The sequence below is a fragment of the Terrapene carolina genome, unplaced genomic scaffold, assembly GCF_002925995.2.
Source record: "Terrapene carolina triunguis isolate 2854851 unplaced genomic scaffold, T_m_triunguis-2.0 Scaffold790, whole genome shotgun sequence".
Taxonomy (NCBI): Eukaryota; Metazoa; Chordata; order Testudines; family Emydidae; genus Terrapene; species Terrapene triunguis.
Window position 1 is genome coordinate 1954265 of NW_020665141.1, and position 15091 is coordinate 1969355.

At 44.7% G+C, this 15091-nt stretch overlaps 1 protein-coding gene across 7 annotated transcripts in view; it reads left to right on the forward strand.

Moving 5' to 3' along the window:
- The window catches only part of PISD (phosphatidylserine decarboxylase), a 40055-nt gene that overhangs the window by 21777 nt on the left and 3187 nt on the right, over window positions 1–15091 (forward strand). For 3 of the 7 annotated variants that reach the window (XM_024197991.1, XM_024197992.1, XM_029913682.1), the window contains 3 exons: window positions 11586–11822; window positions 12440–12578; window positions 14323–14469. In XM_024197991.1, coding sequence (XP_024053759.1) covers window positions 11586–11822; window positions 12440–12578; window positions 14323–14469 — 523 coding nt within the window. The other 4 variants (XM_024197995.2, XM_024197994.2, XM_024197993.1 and 1 more) reach the window with 4 other exon arrangements.

The following is a 15091-nucleotide window of genomic DNA, read 5'->3' on the forward strand; positions in this document are numbered from 1 at the left end:
AGTTTTTTCTGCCTTGTCTCCTCCTCTTAAAGGGGAAAAAGAGAGCCAGGGCTTTGTGGGAATGCAGATGCTTTTGATGATATTGAGACGTCCTTAACAGTTCCCACCCTGGAGTCTGAATGGCTGAAACATGAGCTGGACAGGAGGACCAGCTGCATCGTGCTGCTTTCTTAAAGCAAAGAGCAGCTCAGATCAGATCTAGTAGACAGACTGTGAGCCAGCCAGCCATTGGGGATCTGAGAAGTTATTCTCCTGGAGTGTTTTAGAGGCTTATTTTGGCCAACAGCAACAGCTGCAGGTGAAATACATATACCTACTGTGTGGAAGGGAAATAATTTGTTGCTATATTATAGTAAAATGTATTTTTTCTGCTGAGGGGTGTTCACCACATTTACCGAATTTAGGGCATAAACTGTTAGAAACTGTATAAATGTGAGAGATGATTGTTTTGTGACTTGTTTGACATGAGAAGAAGATTACAGCTCAGAAATCCTGATGAACTAACTGAACGTTTTTTGCAATATCAGTGGGTAGTTTTAAGGGGATAGAAAGATGCATAGGCAGCTGGGTTAATACTTTCTATTCAGGGCGGGTGTGTGGGTAACGAACACAGATCATTTTAAATTTAACCCCCTCTCTTCTTTCTGTGCCTTTCAGCATGCATAGACACAGCTTCCTTTGTCTAGCAGGGTGCTGGGTTGGTCGGATTCAGTGTCAGGCCAGAGGGCTGGGATTTAGTATTATTCAAGTACGTAGTGACTGCTGGGTGCAGGGTGATCGTGATTGGGGTCTGGTGGCCTGTTGGGTTTAGTGGTGGTCTCACAGAATCATTCTGCTCTCCACAGAAAGCTATCCAGCTGAAAACAAAACTATCTTAAGTTTCACATTCTTGCTGAGCTTGTTCTGTTGAAGAGAGTAATACTAAACTCCACAGCATGTAGCTCTCCACAGTACAGCAGACTCCTACTTAAATGTAGTGGGTACATCCAACTTCACGGCAAGGAAACGGAAGAAGTAGTTTAGAACCGGAAGGTCACAATCAGCTGATCTTGGAAACAGGACCATGGTTTGGGGCTAATAGGATGGGCGTGGACACATCAGTGCATATGATTTCTGCAGGGCATGGATTAGGGTTTTCTTCTCCCTCTTGGTGCACTAGTCTTCTGTGCATTTGTCAGGAACACTTATGTGGGTTACATTCCATTGTTTTGTTCACTTGTCTTAGAAAACCCAAACAAAAAAGCCAGGTCAGTGTCACATTTCAGTAGATTAAAAACAAGAAGTCTGTGAAGGAACTGAAACAAGCTTCATTCAGAGCCAGCCTCTGCAGCTGCCAGGAGTGCTGTACAGCTAAGGTAAGCACTTTTAGACTTCCAAAGACCACCAATTCTTAGTCACTGTTTTCTTGGGTTTTCAGGCCAAATGAAAAAGGAATTGGTGTATTAGAAATCTGAGTTCTGCTGATCTGAGGAACCAACACTTACAGAGTTAATAGTCCCTTTTTAAAAATAGCCCCAGCCCCCAGTCTGAAGTATTTGTTCAGTTAGGTTTGTATGTAGGTTTCTGAATCAAATGTGAGGCCTCACAGCTTCTTTGTTCAGTTTCCAACTCAGGATTTTAGAGCGCTTAACAGAGCTTTCCTTTTTAGTAGGAAGGTCTAAAGCAACCATTCCTCCCAACCCTCCATATGCTTCCATTTTAGATGTCTGTATCCTAGAAGGGAATTGGCTTTATGAACATCTTGTGTGAAAGGCGTTTTATCAGATAGCATATGAAATTAAATATGTGTATAGAACCATAGATATGACTATATTATAAAATACTTAGAGTACATGTACATGTTGCTTTATGAAAGTAGATAAGACATGTTTCCTTGCCCCAGAGAAGAGATCAAGTATTGTTTACCAAAAACTTTGTGCAGTCTTTAGAGCTGAATAAACAAATGTTTTAATGGCCATTCTAAAAAGCTGATTTATTTCCATTTGTTGAGAAGTACAACTATCCATTTAAAGGAAGCTAATTACACAAACCTTTCTCTTAGTAGGGGGAATTACAGGAAGCCTGCTTGAGATAAAAAATGGGCAAGAGAATCCTTGAAACTAGAGATGGAAAAAAGACCTGCTGTATCAGGGCATCTGGTACATTTCTCAGTCAGTGCCTAGACACTCACAAAGAGAGTTAAGGTTTACATAGGTGCTAGCAGGAATCTGGGGAGTGAAATATACAGCATTAAAAATCATGTGACTTCTACAATAGCCAATCCACGGTTGTTTCCCTAATGTCCAGAAGCACTTTTTTGTTATGCTCTTAGAATAGCAGGATCTCCTGATTGATTGGCTGTTGAGGAAGCTATTGTTTCTCCTGCTGGATTTCTGCAGAATAATAAGTTGGTGAGGAAGGAAGAGAGATGATACTTTTTTGTACATATAAGTTTAAACAGAAGATATTGACTATGGCCAGGGGAAAGGAATTAAACTATTGATGATAAACTAATACTGTCACTATCAGCAGATCTCCTCTGTATAATAGTGTGATGTGGGTCTCAGAATACCCCTATCTTTGCTGCTTGATACTTTCTTTTGTTCCACTTTTATGGCTTATGCTTAACCATACAGCTTTGCCCAGCAGTATGTGTTAAGTTATACCATCTATTTTAAATGGCAATACTGTTAACGTGAAGAAAGTGGGGAGGGAGAGGCTTCTAGCATCCAGACTGGATGATTCTAAACCCAGCCCCGCGGGCTCATGTCGTTTCAGTTTAATGTACAGTTGTGGGTTTAATCCAGTCTCTGATTCCTGTAAATCCCCAGGCTTAGTGTTTTTGGAGTCCTGAGGGAAGGGCTTGGAGAAATAATAAGAAGGCAAGTAATTAAACGGGGTCACTGGATATGATGCGTATATGAACTGATGGAGCAGAGAGGAGTTGCATTGTTTGACAGATTAGCTGTTATTAGATAATTCTCCTCAGGGGATTTATAGTGCAGATGGTCATTACTTCCTTTATTCACTTAATATGCATTCTGGATGAGTTCAAGGAGGTAGGAGTGGTTTGGGGCTGACGCCCCAGACTCCCCATAGAGAAGAGTTAGAGAACTCTGAGGCCCATCAGTGAAGCTAGTAAGAGGGGCTTTGCAGCACTGTCCTGAGATTTGAGAAGAAGTCCAGGTGTAAATCCGTGACATTCATCCCTCAGCAGAGAGAGGGGGATTCAGTAATTGATGCCCAGTCTCAGTTGGGCCAGTCCCTTCCTTCGCCCTTCCTCAGAACACTTGGGCTGAGGGTAGGGTTGGCATGATCCAGGATCCAGTCATTTCCCCTTTCTTCCATTGCAGGCATCTTTAAATTCTGAGCAGCCAAACCCTACTGTATCCTTAATCCCTCCTGTGCAGTAGCTGCTGCCATGGCAACTCGCCATGTATGTTTGTATGTCAGTATTTAAGCAGGTCTCAGCCAAGAGGAGGGGCAGGCTCTCATCCATGGGTAATAGTCCGGTATTTGCGTCTTGGTGAGTGTAATGGGGTCAGTAGGACAGAAGATAAGAGAAATGTAAGGCTTCTTACTTAGAGGAGGTGAGTTTTGTGTAGCCATGGAGAAGTATGGCTTATATAGCACTGAAATCCATCTCTCTCCCTGGGAACTTCACCTAGGAAGGTGAGTCTATCGTGACATGGTTTTTGCCCCAAAGGGGGTAGCCCTCACCACATGTTCCCTTTCCATGAACTTTATCTGAATTTACAGTAGTATCAACATTAAACAATGGAATTATATTTTCAATGTTCATTCACTTCTGGGGTGCAGGTTGGCTGTTCAATTCACTCCACTCCTTTGTAAAATCTTGGGGAAATAAACCCCTGCCGCCTTGATCTAGGTTGTGGTAAGTTCTTTGAAAGGAGAGAGCTAATTGGGCTGTTTCCATTGAAATAGACTGTGCTGAAATGTGTATTTACCTCACATACTTTTGAAGGAAGAGTGGAATAAATGGTGAGTGCAGATAAAACTTGTTTGCTCTGGCCTTTCCCTCATCCATGGTAAATGTGAAGTGGGGGTGGGGTCCTTTGGAGAACAAGATGAAAATCACAGCAAAGAGGAAAACCCTGTGCAGGCTCCTTGTGTGTAGGAGCCCCTGCATGTTTGGAATGTGAGGAGGAGGAGAAAAAGTTTGTTAGACAGCACTGTTCGTCTCCTGGCCTTTCTGTACCAGTGCTGTATTTTTTCCCTTGTCACAGATTCTGGAACTTGCATGCATGCTGAGCATTTCTTGTGATCTTGGTGGTGAAAATGATTTCCACTTTGGTCTGATTAAGTGTTTTTAAAGGGACACTGTTGATTTAAATCACACTTCTGTTGAAAATTTGCACCTGTTGTTATTGCTAGCAACTCCTAATATTCCTGTCTGTGACAGAGAGGAAAGGTTTCGGCTATTTTTCCAGATTTTTCTTTGTGAATTTTGACACTTTCCCTGTATATAGTCAATTTCCCCTTTTCGTCTGGGTATTTCACATAGCAACAGAAGAGAGAGAGAAGCATTGTAAAACATAGGACAGCATGATTATAAAACCACAAAAACTGGCAGGGGATCACAGGAGGGGAAAAGGGGTAGGTGTAGTGCCTGGAATTACTTTTAACTCTTTTTAAAACTAATAAGATTGTAATTTACTAGTGTCCCTTTAATATACAGTTGCAAAAAATCAATCTATACCTGAATCTTGTAACAGATCTGTGATAAAGAATTTGTCTCCAATACGTTTCTATTAAATGAATTTCCTCCTGAAAGATTCTCTCAGGCTGGCACTAAATGTGGTTCCAAATGTTGTCCCTCCCTCCCATTTTCTCTTTTCCCTCTCAGCATAATATATAACCTCCTATCCAACCTTGGGTTAATGCAGCAAAGTCCTTACTGACTCACTCCACATCACTTGTGGCACTAGTAGGGTGGGCATGCTTTGGAGATACTAAACTGCTGTCTACCTTAGTTTTGACTTAAAACATTAGTGTTTAACCATTTTGCTTAAATATTGAACCATAAAATATTTCTGGTGTTGGACTTGACACAGAAGTCAGGTGTAAGCTCAGTTCTGATCTCTGGCTCTGGGTTCCTGTTGCTGCCAGTTTCCCTCATTAGCAATCCAGGTGCAGCCAAGAAACACAAGAATGCCAGTTTTTAGTCAACAGCTTTCAGATATAATTTGCAATATGGAAGAGGACTTCTCACCCTATGAATATTCCGAAAGCTGTGCCAGACAAAATGGGCATGCAGTCTTCAAGACTGCAAAAATCCCTCTTGCCCCCATGGTACTGGTGGTTTGGCTTCTGAGTTCTGCTGGATGTAAAAATTGTTGAAGTACTGCGCACTGTATAAAGCATCTATTGAACTTCTGCAGAGCCTGTTTCTCAAGCTGGCGCTGGAACTGTTGTTTCATTGCAGGGATGTATATCTATAAAGGAACGTTCTTTCCCTTTTTCTGTCTTTGCCTGCTCCCTCGCTGGACAGTGTGGGATGGAAAGGGTGTTCCTGAGATGGGTGTTGGTCTCTAACTGGACTGTATGAGATAGAAAAGATGTTCCCTCCCTTTCCTCTCCTCTGTTCCCAGGCTGGACGGCGTGAGAAGGAAAGGGTTTTCTGGCAGAGTGAGTGTTTGCATATACATCTGCTTGCTCAGTAGCCCAGAACTGATCTAGCTGCAGTTACTGCAGTGCAGAATTGAAGCTATGAGTTATCTCCCTCCTCCTCTTCTCCGCCATCCCTCCTCCTCCTCCCAGCCTCGCATTCAGGCTGGCTCTTGGGATAACTGTGCATGGCCAGCCGGCTGCAATTCTGATAATAGTGCATTAGTTCCTAGCAGCCTGAGACTGCAGGGTGTTCGTTTGGGAGTTGAGCTTCGATGGCAACCTTGGCTAGAGAGGAGCAGGGGCTGCTTGTAGGCAGAGGTTGCTTTTGTCTCGCACAAAGCTGCTTTTGCAGAGGGTTGCTGAAGTGTGACACAATGCCTGTTTGTTTGCAATAGCTGGGAACCTCGTAGCCGAGTTGCAAGTGGGAAAGACAGAGAGGGAAGCCGGAGACAAACCAGCGGGGGAATTAGGAGCTGTGACGTCGTGTCCTCCCTCCTGTGCCGAAGCGAGCAAGGGAAGGGGAGGTAGAGGAAAAAAGAGAGAGACTGAGACTTACGACCGACCGCCATCCTGATGATGTGTCAGTCAAACACCCTGCAGGGACCAGATCTGCACACAGGGAAATGGTGAGATGCTGTAAAGCTTTATCTAACCCTCCTCCCTCTTGCTACAACCTCCGCAAAGTTAAAATTCATGTCCGACGGCTACGTTCAGGGAACAGCGGCAGCTGTGCCGGGGAGCAGCACCCGCAACTGGAGAGTCCAGGCCCAGCTGGCTCTGCCGGGGGCACACCAAATAGGAGAGCCCGTTTCAGGTACTGTTTGGTGCTTTCTGCTTTGCAGGATGGCGACTGAAGGGAGGGTAGATGGGCAGAAGGAGTGACCACCATCTGCAAAGCCTTTGTTTGGCCTAATTACTATAAATCTCCGAATGCGCTGAATTGGCAAGGGAGGGGTTGCTGCTGTACAACAAGAGAAATGATGAGGTTTCCTTTCTCTTCTGGTCCCCTTTTAATCAATGGGAGAGCAAAAAATCTAGAGAGGGAATCCTCTAAAACCAGGCCAAGACGGTGGGAAGGAAGGGGGTTTTAGAGCAAGCTGCCAGGATGCAGCTCTGCAGGGATTGGTTCATGATCGTCTGCAGTGAAGGGAGGGAGAAGGAGATGGGAGGGAAGAGCAGTACCTTGTCCTCCGAAACTCTTGGAGAGGCCATCTCTCTGTCAGGCTCTTGGGCCCTGGCGGATGAGAGGGAGGAGGAGCTGCAGGTGAGTTGTCTCTTATTCCTGTGCTGTGCGCTGGTCTTGCCTCAAGCTGTTGAGGCCTGCTGTAGCGCTGCTGAGACAATACTTCAGCTACTCAGGTCTTTCTTGCACTCCAGCACACAGTCATTCTCTGGCCTTGGCGGAAGTAACGTTAGCCTACAGAGTAAATCGGTGAGCCAAAGGCACCATCTTCAGCCCACATGGTGACAGTAGCAGCTTCTCAGGTGATGTTTTAATTTTTGACCCAAGTCCTGAAAAGGGCAAGTTGGCCCTTTCTAGTCTCCCAGCTCCTTTCTCTCTTGGAGAGAACTGTAGAGTGTGTTACTACAGCTCACTCTTCAGATCTTTTCATCCTGCAAGGGATGGGAATGATCTTCAAAATAACTTGTAGCAGGAGCCTTCCCCTTCCAATCAGCATGCACATACAATCCTGCTCAGCACACTATGTCCCCTCCAAAGATGCAGGGAGAAGAATTGTTCCCCAGCAGTTAGCACAGTGCCAAACAGGCCTGGATGTTTTGTCCTGAGTCGGGTGGATATTAACCTAATGATGAGACACAGGAAGTATTGAGAATGAGGCTAAGCATGAGGTACCCTGGGGAGACCCCAAGGGAAGAAAGGAATAAGAGAGTTTGCCCAGGGAAGACTCAAACAGCATAAACTGGAGCAATGAGATGTCTCATGGAAACAGGAATGGGGTGTGGAGCTTTTCCATGCTGAGTCACTGGTTCAGTTCTGGTTCAGGCTGGTAATGACCACAAGTCATAGTCTGTCAGCCACCTGATGGCTCTTTATGTGAAATGAGTTTGTTCTCAATTCAGGCATCTACTTCACAAAAAACCCCACCTAAACACAGTTGCTTAAGAGGCCAAAGTTTGAATGGGCCATAGATAGTAACTACCCTGCTACCCTAGCAGTATGTGTGTTTTAGTTCTTGTATCGTCTGTCTAAGATTGAGGTGCCCAATAAGGAATGTAAACCCTGAAAGGTGCCTTTTGACCTCAGTGCACACTGCCCAAATAGCTAACTCACAAATCCCACTTCTGTTTGTCTCTGAAGTGTTAAATAGCTGGCCAGATGGAACCAACTGCTAGCAGGCCCGCTGCAGGAGTACTTCAGTTTGTCCCCAATGGCTTTTGTGATCCTTTGTAGGACAGACACAATACAGTCAGGGTTCGGCCAGCTGGGTACTATCTGATGTTGACCGCTTCTGCTGCTGCCTGTTTCTGGGGCTCACCTGAAGAGACCAGGAGGTACAGGCGTGATTCCCTCTTGCTGCTGCTGCTAAAGACAGGCAGGAGAGAGAAGCAAATATATACCCTTCCCTTTCCCTTAGCAGCAGCACATTGTGCTTATGGTACTGCAGCTGTCTCTCCCCCAACAGAATGAGAGCCTAGGATTAGGTCAGTTTCATCCTACTGTTGCATGTAGGAACAGCACTGTAGATGGAACTTCTGAAATGCAGGATTCCCATAATGCCAGACCTTGTTGAAATCCTGGAGCCAGAGACGACATTGCCCTGGGTTTGTGGCTGTTTGTTTCACTGGAATATCATCTGTTCTTTCCTTAGCACTTGCCTAACACTTTTGCCCTAAATAGGGATTTTATTCCTAGAATTCTAGCTTTCAAAGTGCTTTACTGTGCTGATCACTCTAACTCTCCAAGAGCAGGAGAGGGTACAGGCAAATGTTTCCTCTCAAGTAGCTACTTCTTTCAAACACCAGAAGAATAAATTCCTGGGTTTTCCCCCTTTTGGTGTTCCATAACATATTGTGTATGTTCTAGCGTTAGCTGGCTGGACCAGTTGCAGCCTTGTTTTCACCTTATCTCAGACTTTGTTTAATGCAAAAAGTTTTGCCATTAATTAATTTGCCAGTAGGCATGAGTAATGGAAGTTGTCCTGTGCCCATGAACCCCAGGCCCTGGGCAGCTCATATTCATTTTTGAAGTGGCCTGGTCCTGTATTTTGGGAAAGGAGCAGGTTTGAACCAAAGTCACGGAGCAGGGAGTTGCAGAATCACTGACAAGCATTGAACAAACTCTGTCAGGAGCTGGTGTTTCTGAGGCTGAGTTGGCTGACCCTCTTGTGTGTGTGTGTGATCCTACAGGTTGCAATTCCCCCAGCTGGCCCTGAGGCGGAGGTTGGGCCAGCTGAGCTGTATGTCTAGGCCTGCTCTGAAACTCCGTTCTTGGCCTCTGACTATTCTCTATTATCTTCTGCCTTTCGGTGCTCTTAAACCCTTGACCAGAGTGGGATGGAGGCCTATGAGCAGGGTAAGTGTGAGCAGGTCTCTACTTTGTAACAACCCTGTGAGCAAATGTTCTATTATAATGGAGGGAGGCTGGCAGCAGGGGGAGGGACAGACAGCATGGTGCTGATGGCTGATATTAAAGCAGAACTGCAGTTCATACCTTCCTCTACCACAACTGTCTGTTTTTTTTCTTCGTGGTGAAGCTTTAGGGATTATGTAATTCTCCTTTCAGAGACAGATGATGATTTTTTAGGAGCATAGAATTTGTGTATGATCCCCTAACAAACAAGGGGAATCAATGGAAACCGCTGCATTCATTCAGACAGTAAAACCCACAAATATCAGGACTAGGGCTAAGGCAGACCAAGCCTCTTCTCCATCCCTTTTCACGGACACATTCATGTAGTCTCTCCTTTGCTGCAATTTTTGTGTGAGAATGGTTGGCTGTTCAATTCCTTCTTGGGTGCCTGGAATCCTGACTGCCCAGAGGATGTACTAATGCAGGCATCCCTGACTCAAACTATGAAATTTAGTTTTAGTACATGGACCTGCACGCATCTGATTACAGTGTGCGAACATCATCTAGACATTGTTACTGCAAACTTATACAAATGTGCCCGCTCTTGAGAGGATGCCATTTCAACAGCTATTGCATTAAACAGAGACTATCAACTTGAAACCCCATCACTTGCAAAATTGAAGTATGTATTTTCAGGCGATGTCTTGCCAATTTTTGCGGTTTTGCAATCACATTTTCATATATATATATATTTTAATCTCTTCTGTAACTGTGGGAAAACCACACAAATAGGTGAAACTGTTTCTACAGGGATACCATGAAACTGACTCTGTCCAAGGCCTGTCAAATGTGTAAAGTGTAAACATGAGAAAAAACAGAGCAATATTTCTCTCTCATCCTTCTATTGTCATGGTCTAAAGTGTTACCTGTAACAATAGTTGGTTTAAAACGTTTCAGTCTGAAGTAAGATTAAGCTGGCAATCTCTCTCTCTCTCTTTTTCTCTCTCTCAAATGGTTGGATTTTATTTGTAAGCATCATCCATAGCACAGTCAAAACTCAGAATCCTGGACTGGTCTGAGTGAAGGTGAGTTGAGTGGAGTATCATCCATTAGCAGGTGAAATAAATTTGCTTAATAGAACAAACAGGCTAGGACTAGCTCTCCAGAGGAATCTATTCGTATTTATTGCTACATTCTCCAGGTCTTAACATTGAGGGATACCCATAGAGTAGAGAATAAATAGTGCCTCTTTCTCTAATGAAAGGAATGAGAGAACCCTTTTACTCACAGAGTTGGATTTAGCCAGCCACCCTGTTCTGCAAACTTTTACCAGAGGTTTGCAGAAAACAGCTTCCTGTGTAAAACTTAGAGGAAGGCTGGAGCCCTCTGAAATATCTTTGGGATTACAACATGCTCTCATGAGCTGTGTGGGTGATACCAAGTACCACAAACAACAGGTGAGTGAATTTTTTGGAATTGCCCAAACACTAAGGCTTGGTGTACACGCAGTTCTTGTACTGATAAAACTATCATTTGCGGTGTGATTTTTTTGTTTCTTTGACCACTATAGTTACACTGGTATAAGCCCTCGTGCGGGCACAGTTATGCCAGTAGAAAGGTGCAATATATGGATATAGTTTATTCGTCTTTATGGTAAGCGACACAGGTATAAGCACAGTGTAACTGTGTCCACACCAGAGGAGTTGTATTGCTTTAATTATACCAGTATAGTTAAAAGCAGTGCACCTTTTATGTGTAGAGAAGGCACTTTATAATTCCAGAAATAGATGGGCTTGGGAGAAGCAACACACTAGGCATTGAAATGCAGACAGAAATGTATTTCTAAGTCAGTTTTCTTTGGGTTGTTCAAAAAAATAAATATATTAGTAATATTTCAGTGCCTCCAATTAGTGCTATAATAGAATGTCCCAAATGCACTGCTTCTCTGTGAGCCTCCTGGGAGCAGTTTCCACTAACTCTCATATGAAGCTTCAGCATACAAGGGGAAGAGGGTGCATGCATTGTAGCTGCCCTCCACTGTACCTGGCTGGCAGGGCTTCTGTGCTGCGATTGGAAGAATGGGTTTGTGCTTTTATTATTTGCCTTAAGGCAACAAAAACAACAACAGAAATTATACTGACAAAATGGATTTTTTATCTTTCTCAGAAAAGATGAATCATCCAAATTAATTGGCTTTACTTTTGTTGTAAGGGTTTACATTGAGCTCCATCTGGTCCCCCATCCCTACACATCAGCATGGGGGCATGGAGGGTAAGGTTCTGGTCTTGTTTTATTGACAAGACCAGAACCTTGGTGTAACTCCACTGAAGTGAAGGGAGTCACAGTAGGAATGAATTGGATTCTTCCATTTTGGGAGCGAAGGGAAGAAGGGCTGAGCAGTGGAAAGAACAGAAATAGCATGGTGTAATTCCTTTCTCTCTAGGTTTCTCTGTACAAATCGGTACCAACACGACTGCTTTCACGAGCCTGGGGTCGATTGAACCAGGTCGAGCTGCCCACCTGGCTCCGGAAGCCTGTCTACAGCCTGTATATCTGGACATTTGGAGTGAACATGAAGGAAGCAGCTGTCGAAGATCTTCATCACTATAGAAACCTCAGCGAGTTCTTCCGCAGGAAGCTGAAGCCCCAGTCCCGGCCAGTCTGCTGCTATCACAGTGTGGTGAGGAGGGAACGAGGGGTTTGCAATGTTTATTCTGTTCTAGTGGAGCTACACATTGATGTGTAAATGTCCCCATCCCTCACCTTGGAATGTGTGCTATGTCTGTAGGCCAAAACTCCGAATATTGGGCTGGCCTGGGTGGAGTTGTGGGTCTATCACTCACCCCTTTTCTGTCTGGGTTGTTGCTCTTGGTTACACCCATATCCAGCCTGGCTGTATGGCAACAGATCATGGCCCTAACTGAACTACTTGGTTGGAGTGGGTAAAAGTCCAGCCTGACTTATTCGAGGCACAGGACTAGACCAGGCACTCTCATTGAAAGAGAAACTTGTAAGTCCCTTTAGTGGTCACAGCATTGGCATTCACTGTGAACAAATGATGGTCTTTCTGGATCTCACTTATGGGCCTTCCTATTTGCCTTTCTGGTCTATGAAAATATCAAAGGTACGAAACAAAAAGAGGCTAGGCTTATCCCTGTGTGGGGGGGAGAGGTTATATAAAGGGGAAGAGATGTGAAATTTTGGGGTTCAAATGATCAGTGGACTTGTGTTTCTGATGGCTAAGCGTGAGGGATGCATGGATTTTTCACTGCATTTTACTTTTTTTGTTCCCTGTAGATCAGTCCCTCAGATGGAAAGATTCTGAACTTTGGACAAGTGAAAAACTGCGAAGTGGAACAGGTGAAGGGTGTCACCTACTCGCTGGAGTCCTTCCTGGGGCCGTGCACCAGCACAGAAGACATGCAGTTTAGCCAAAGTAAGTTGCCTCCTAGCCTGTTTCTGTCATTTCACTGTTCCCAGTAATTGCAGGGAGGGGGTGAATCATAGTTATCTGCTCTCAAATCTTTGCCATCAGCACAGGCAACTCTGCTTCATTATAGCTCAAACTGAGGAATAACATGTGGGGTGTAATGTTGGATTCCCCAATCTCCTTAGTAGCCTGTCCCTCTCTTGCAGCCTCAGCCTCTGATTCAGCCCTTTCCTCTACATTTGAACTTTTTAGTTCCCTCAAGTGTATGGTTATCTTGGGTGGATTCTGGGTAATGTCAAGGTCTGTGACCATAATGAGGCTGCTCCTGCTGGAGGCTGAAACATGCCCAGATGTTTGGCTAGCAAAAACTGAAGCTGTAGGAACTACTCTATTAGACCCAATTTATGCAGCAGCAGCAGCCCCCCACACTCCCGCCTGGAGACTGATCTCTGCTCTCATGCCTAGAGGTCTGCCTTTCAGGTCAGGGCTGAGGCACTGTGAGGAAGTTTGTATTGTCACTGCCTTTGCTGTGCCTGCTCTGTGAAGATAGAGCTCTGTCTTCAAGGCTCTTGGTTTGGGTGTCAAGATCTTTTGTTAAACCTGTGTATGGGCAATACGCCACAGAAAGAAGCGCTTTTTGAAAGCTGCAGGGTTGTTTTTGTAATGTATATGCAAATGCAACGAAAGCATTTTGTAAGCTGGGACATTACCGCAGCTTCGGTCAGCACCCCAATAGTTCTGAGGTGTCTTTTCAGACAAATTATTTGTGTTCTATGAGACTCCGTCTCAAGCCCCTGCTGCTTTGTCTGGGGAAGCTGGGGCTCTTTAAAGTTCTTTGGATTCTTCTGGGCTTGGACTTCAAAGATGTTTAAAACCTAGCTGTGTGTTAAAGGGACACAAGCTTTTTAAAATGCTGATTCCTGGCCTTGAAGCACTACCTTTCAAAGCTTCCTGTAGCCACAGTGGGCCTTTGAAGAGGGACATGCCGTCAGCTTGAATTGTCCCCGAAGTACTAGGGAGCAGGCAAAGGACAAATTGACCAGGCAAATCCCTCCCACTGCATGCTCTGTATCCCCCTCTATGATCCAAGTATCGGCCTCCAGTTTACATGAAATCTTAGGGGTTAAGGAACCTGTCAACTCAGCTTGGCGTAAAATGTAGATTTTTTTTTTTTTTTTTATAAAATCAAATTTACAACATTTGCCAGAAGCCTTCTCCTGCAGCATTTATACAACCCAAACACTGACAAGTCTGATTTCACTGTCCAAGCCGAGGGAAGTGGAAAAGTGAACAGCATCAGTAGTGAGAAGTACATTGGATTTCTGTCATTCTCCCTGTTTTAATAACCTAAGGGTTGTTAATAACACAAGTGAGAGGATGGTTGGTTTATAGTGGCAGAAGGTGCGGCCTGAGAGCATGCTCAGCACTGGACACTCAAGGAATTAATTCTAAGGCTGACTCCTCTCCTTACCACGTACCCTGAAAGGGATTTGCATGGTCCCCACCAATGTGTTCACTGAGGGTGATTACATGTTTGGAATTCTGTTGCGGATTCATCCATGTAAGCTCTCTTGCCAGTGACTGCCCCCGGAGTCACTGTGTGGGCTGTATTTAGTGACCTGCTGTTAACATTGGTTTTCTGAGCATCACAGTAGCACGTTTCCCGTTGAAGACTTGTCACACAACACGTTCTCTCACAGATTCTGTTTGTTCCTTTTAACCCCTTTTGTCTTCTGCTGTTCCACTGCAGCCTCATCCTGCAGCTCATTGCAGAACCAGCTAGTCACAAAGGAGGGGAACGAGCTCTATCACTGTGTCATCTACCTGGCGCCTGGGGACTATCACTGCTTCCACTCACCCACCGACTGGAGAGTGTCGCACAGACGCCACTTCCCAGGTAGATTCTACTTCCATAAATAAGAAGGGGAAACAGAGCAGGTGTCAAAGCAGGAGGGTTACTGAGAGATGCCTCAGTCAGAGCACTTGAATTGTGATGTGCTAGAGAATCAGAGGGCAGCAGTTTGTCATAAAAAACACACCGAGGATCATGCTTCCCCAAAATCCTGAATACTGTGCTAATGAATTTCAGGGCTTAGTAGTCTACCAATTTAACTCAAATAATCAATGTTGAAGATGAATAACTTGGTCTCCCAACTAAACACAGAGGTGTAGGGAGACCCAGATCTGTTTCCAGCAGACTTTACTGAAATGGCTGTTAAGAGCTTGAAGAATGCCAGTCAGCATCTTGAGAGGGAACAAGGGCATTCCCCACCCACCACAGTAACCTGCCCTGTTGCTGGTAAAAGAGAGGATGCCCTAGAGGGGCATCTGATTGTTGTGGATAACCCTGCACATCAGAGACGCAGAGGATGACACTAAGCACAATCACTTGATTTGAATTGGGGTTATGGAGTTTTGCCCTCTCCTTCGCAGACAGTCATGCTCCTTAGTCCAGCAGATGGAAATTCATTTTTTTAATTACCTAGGAACAAAGAGAGGAGTTGGACTTGGTTTCGGTT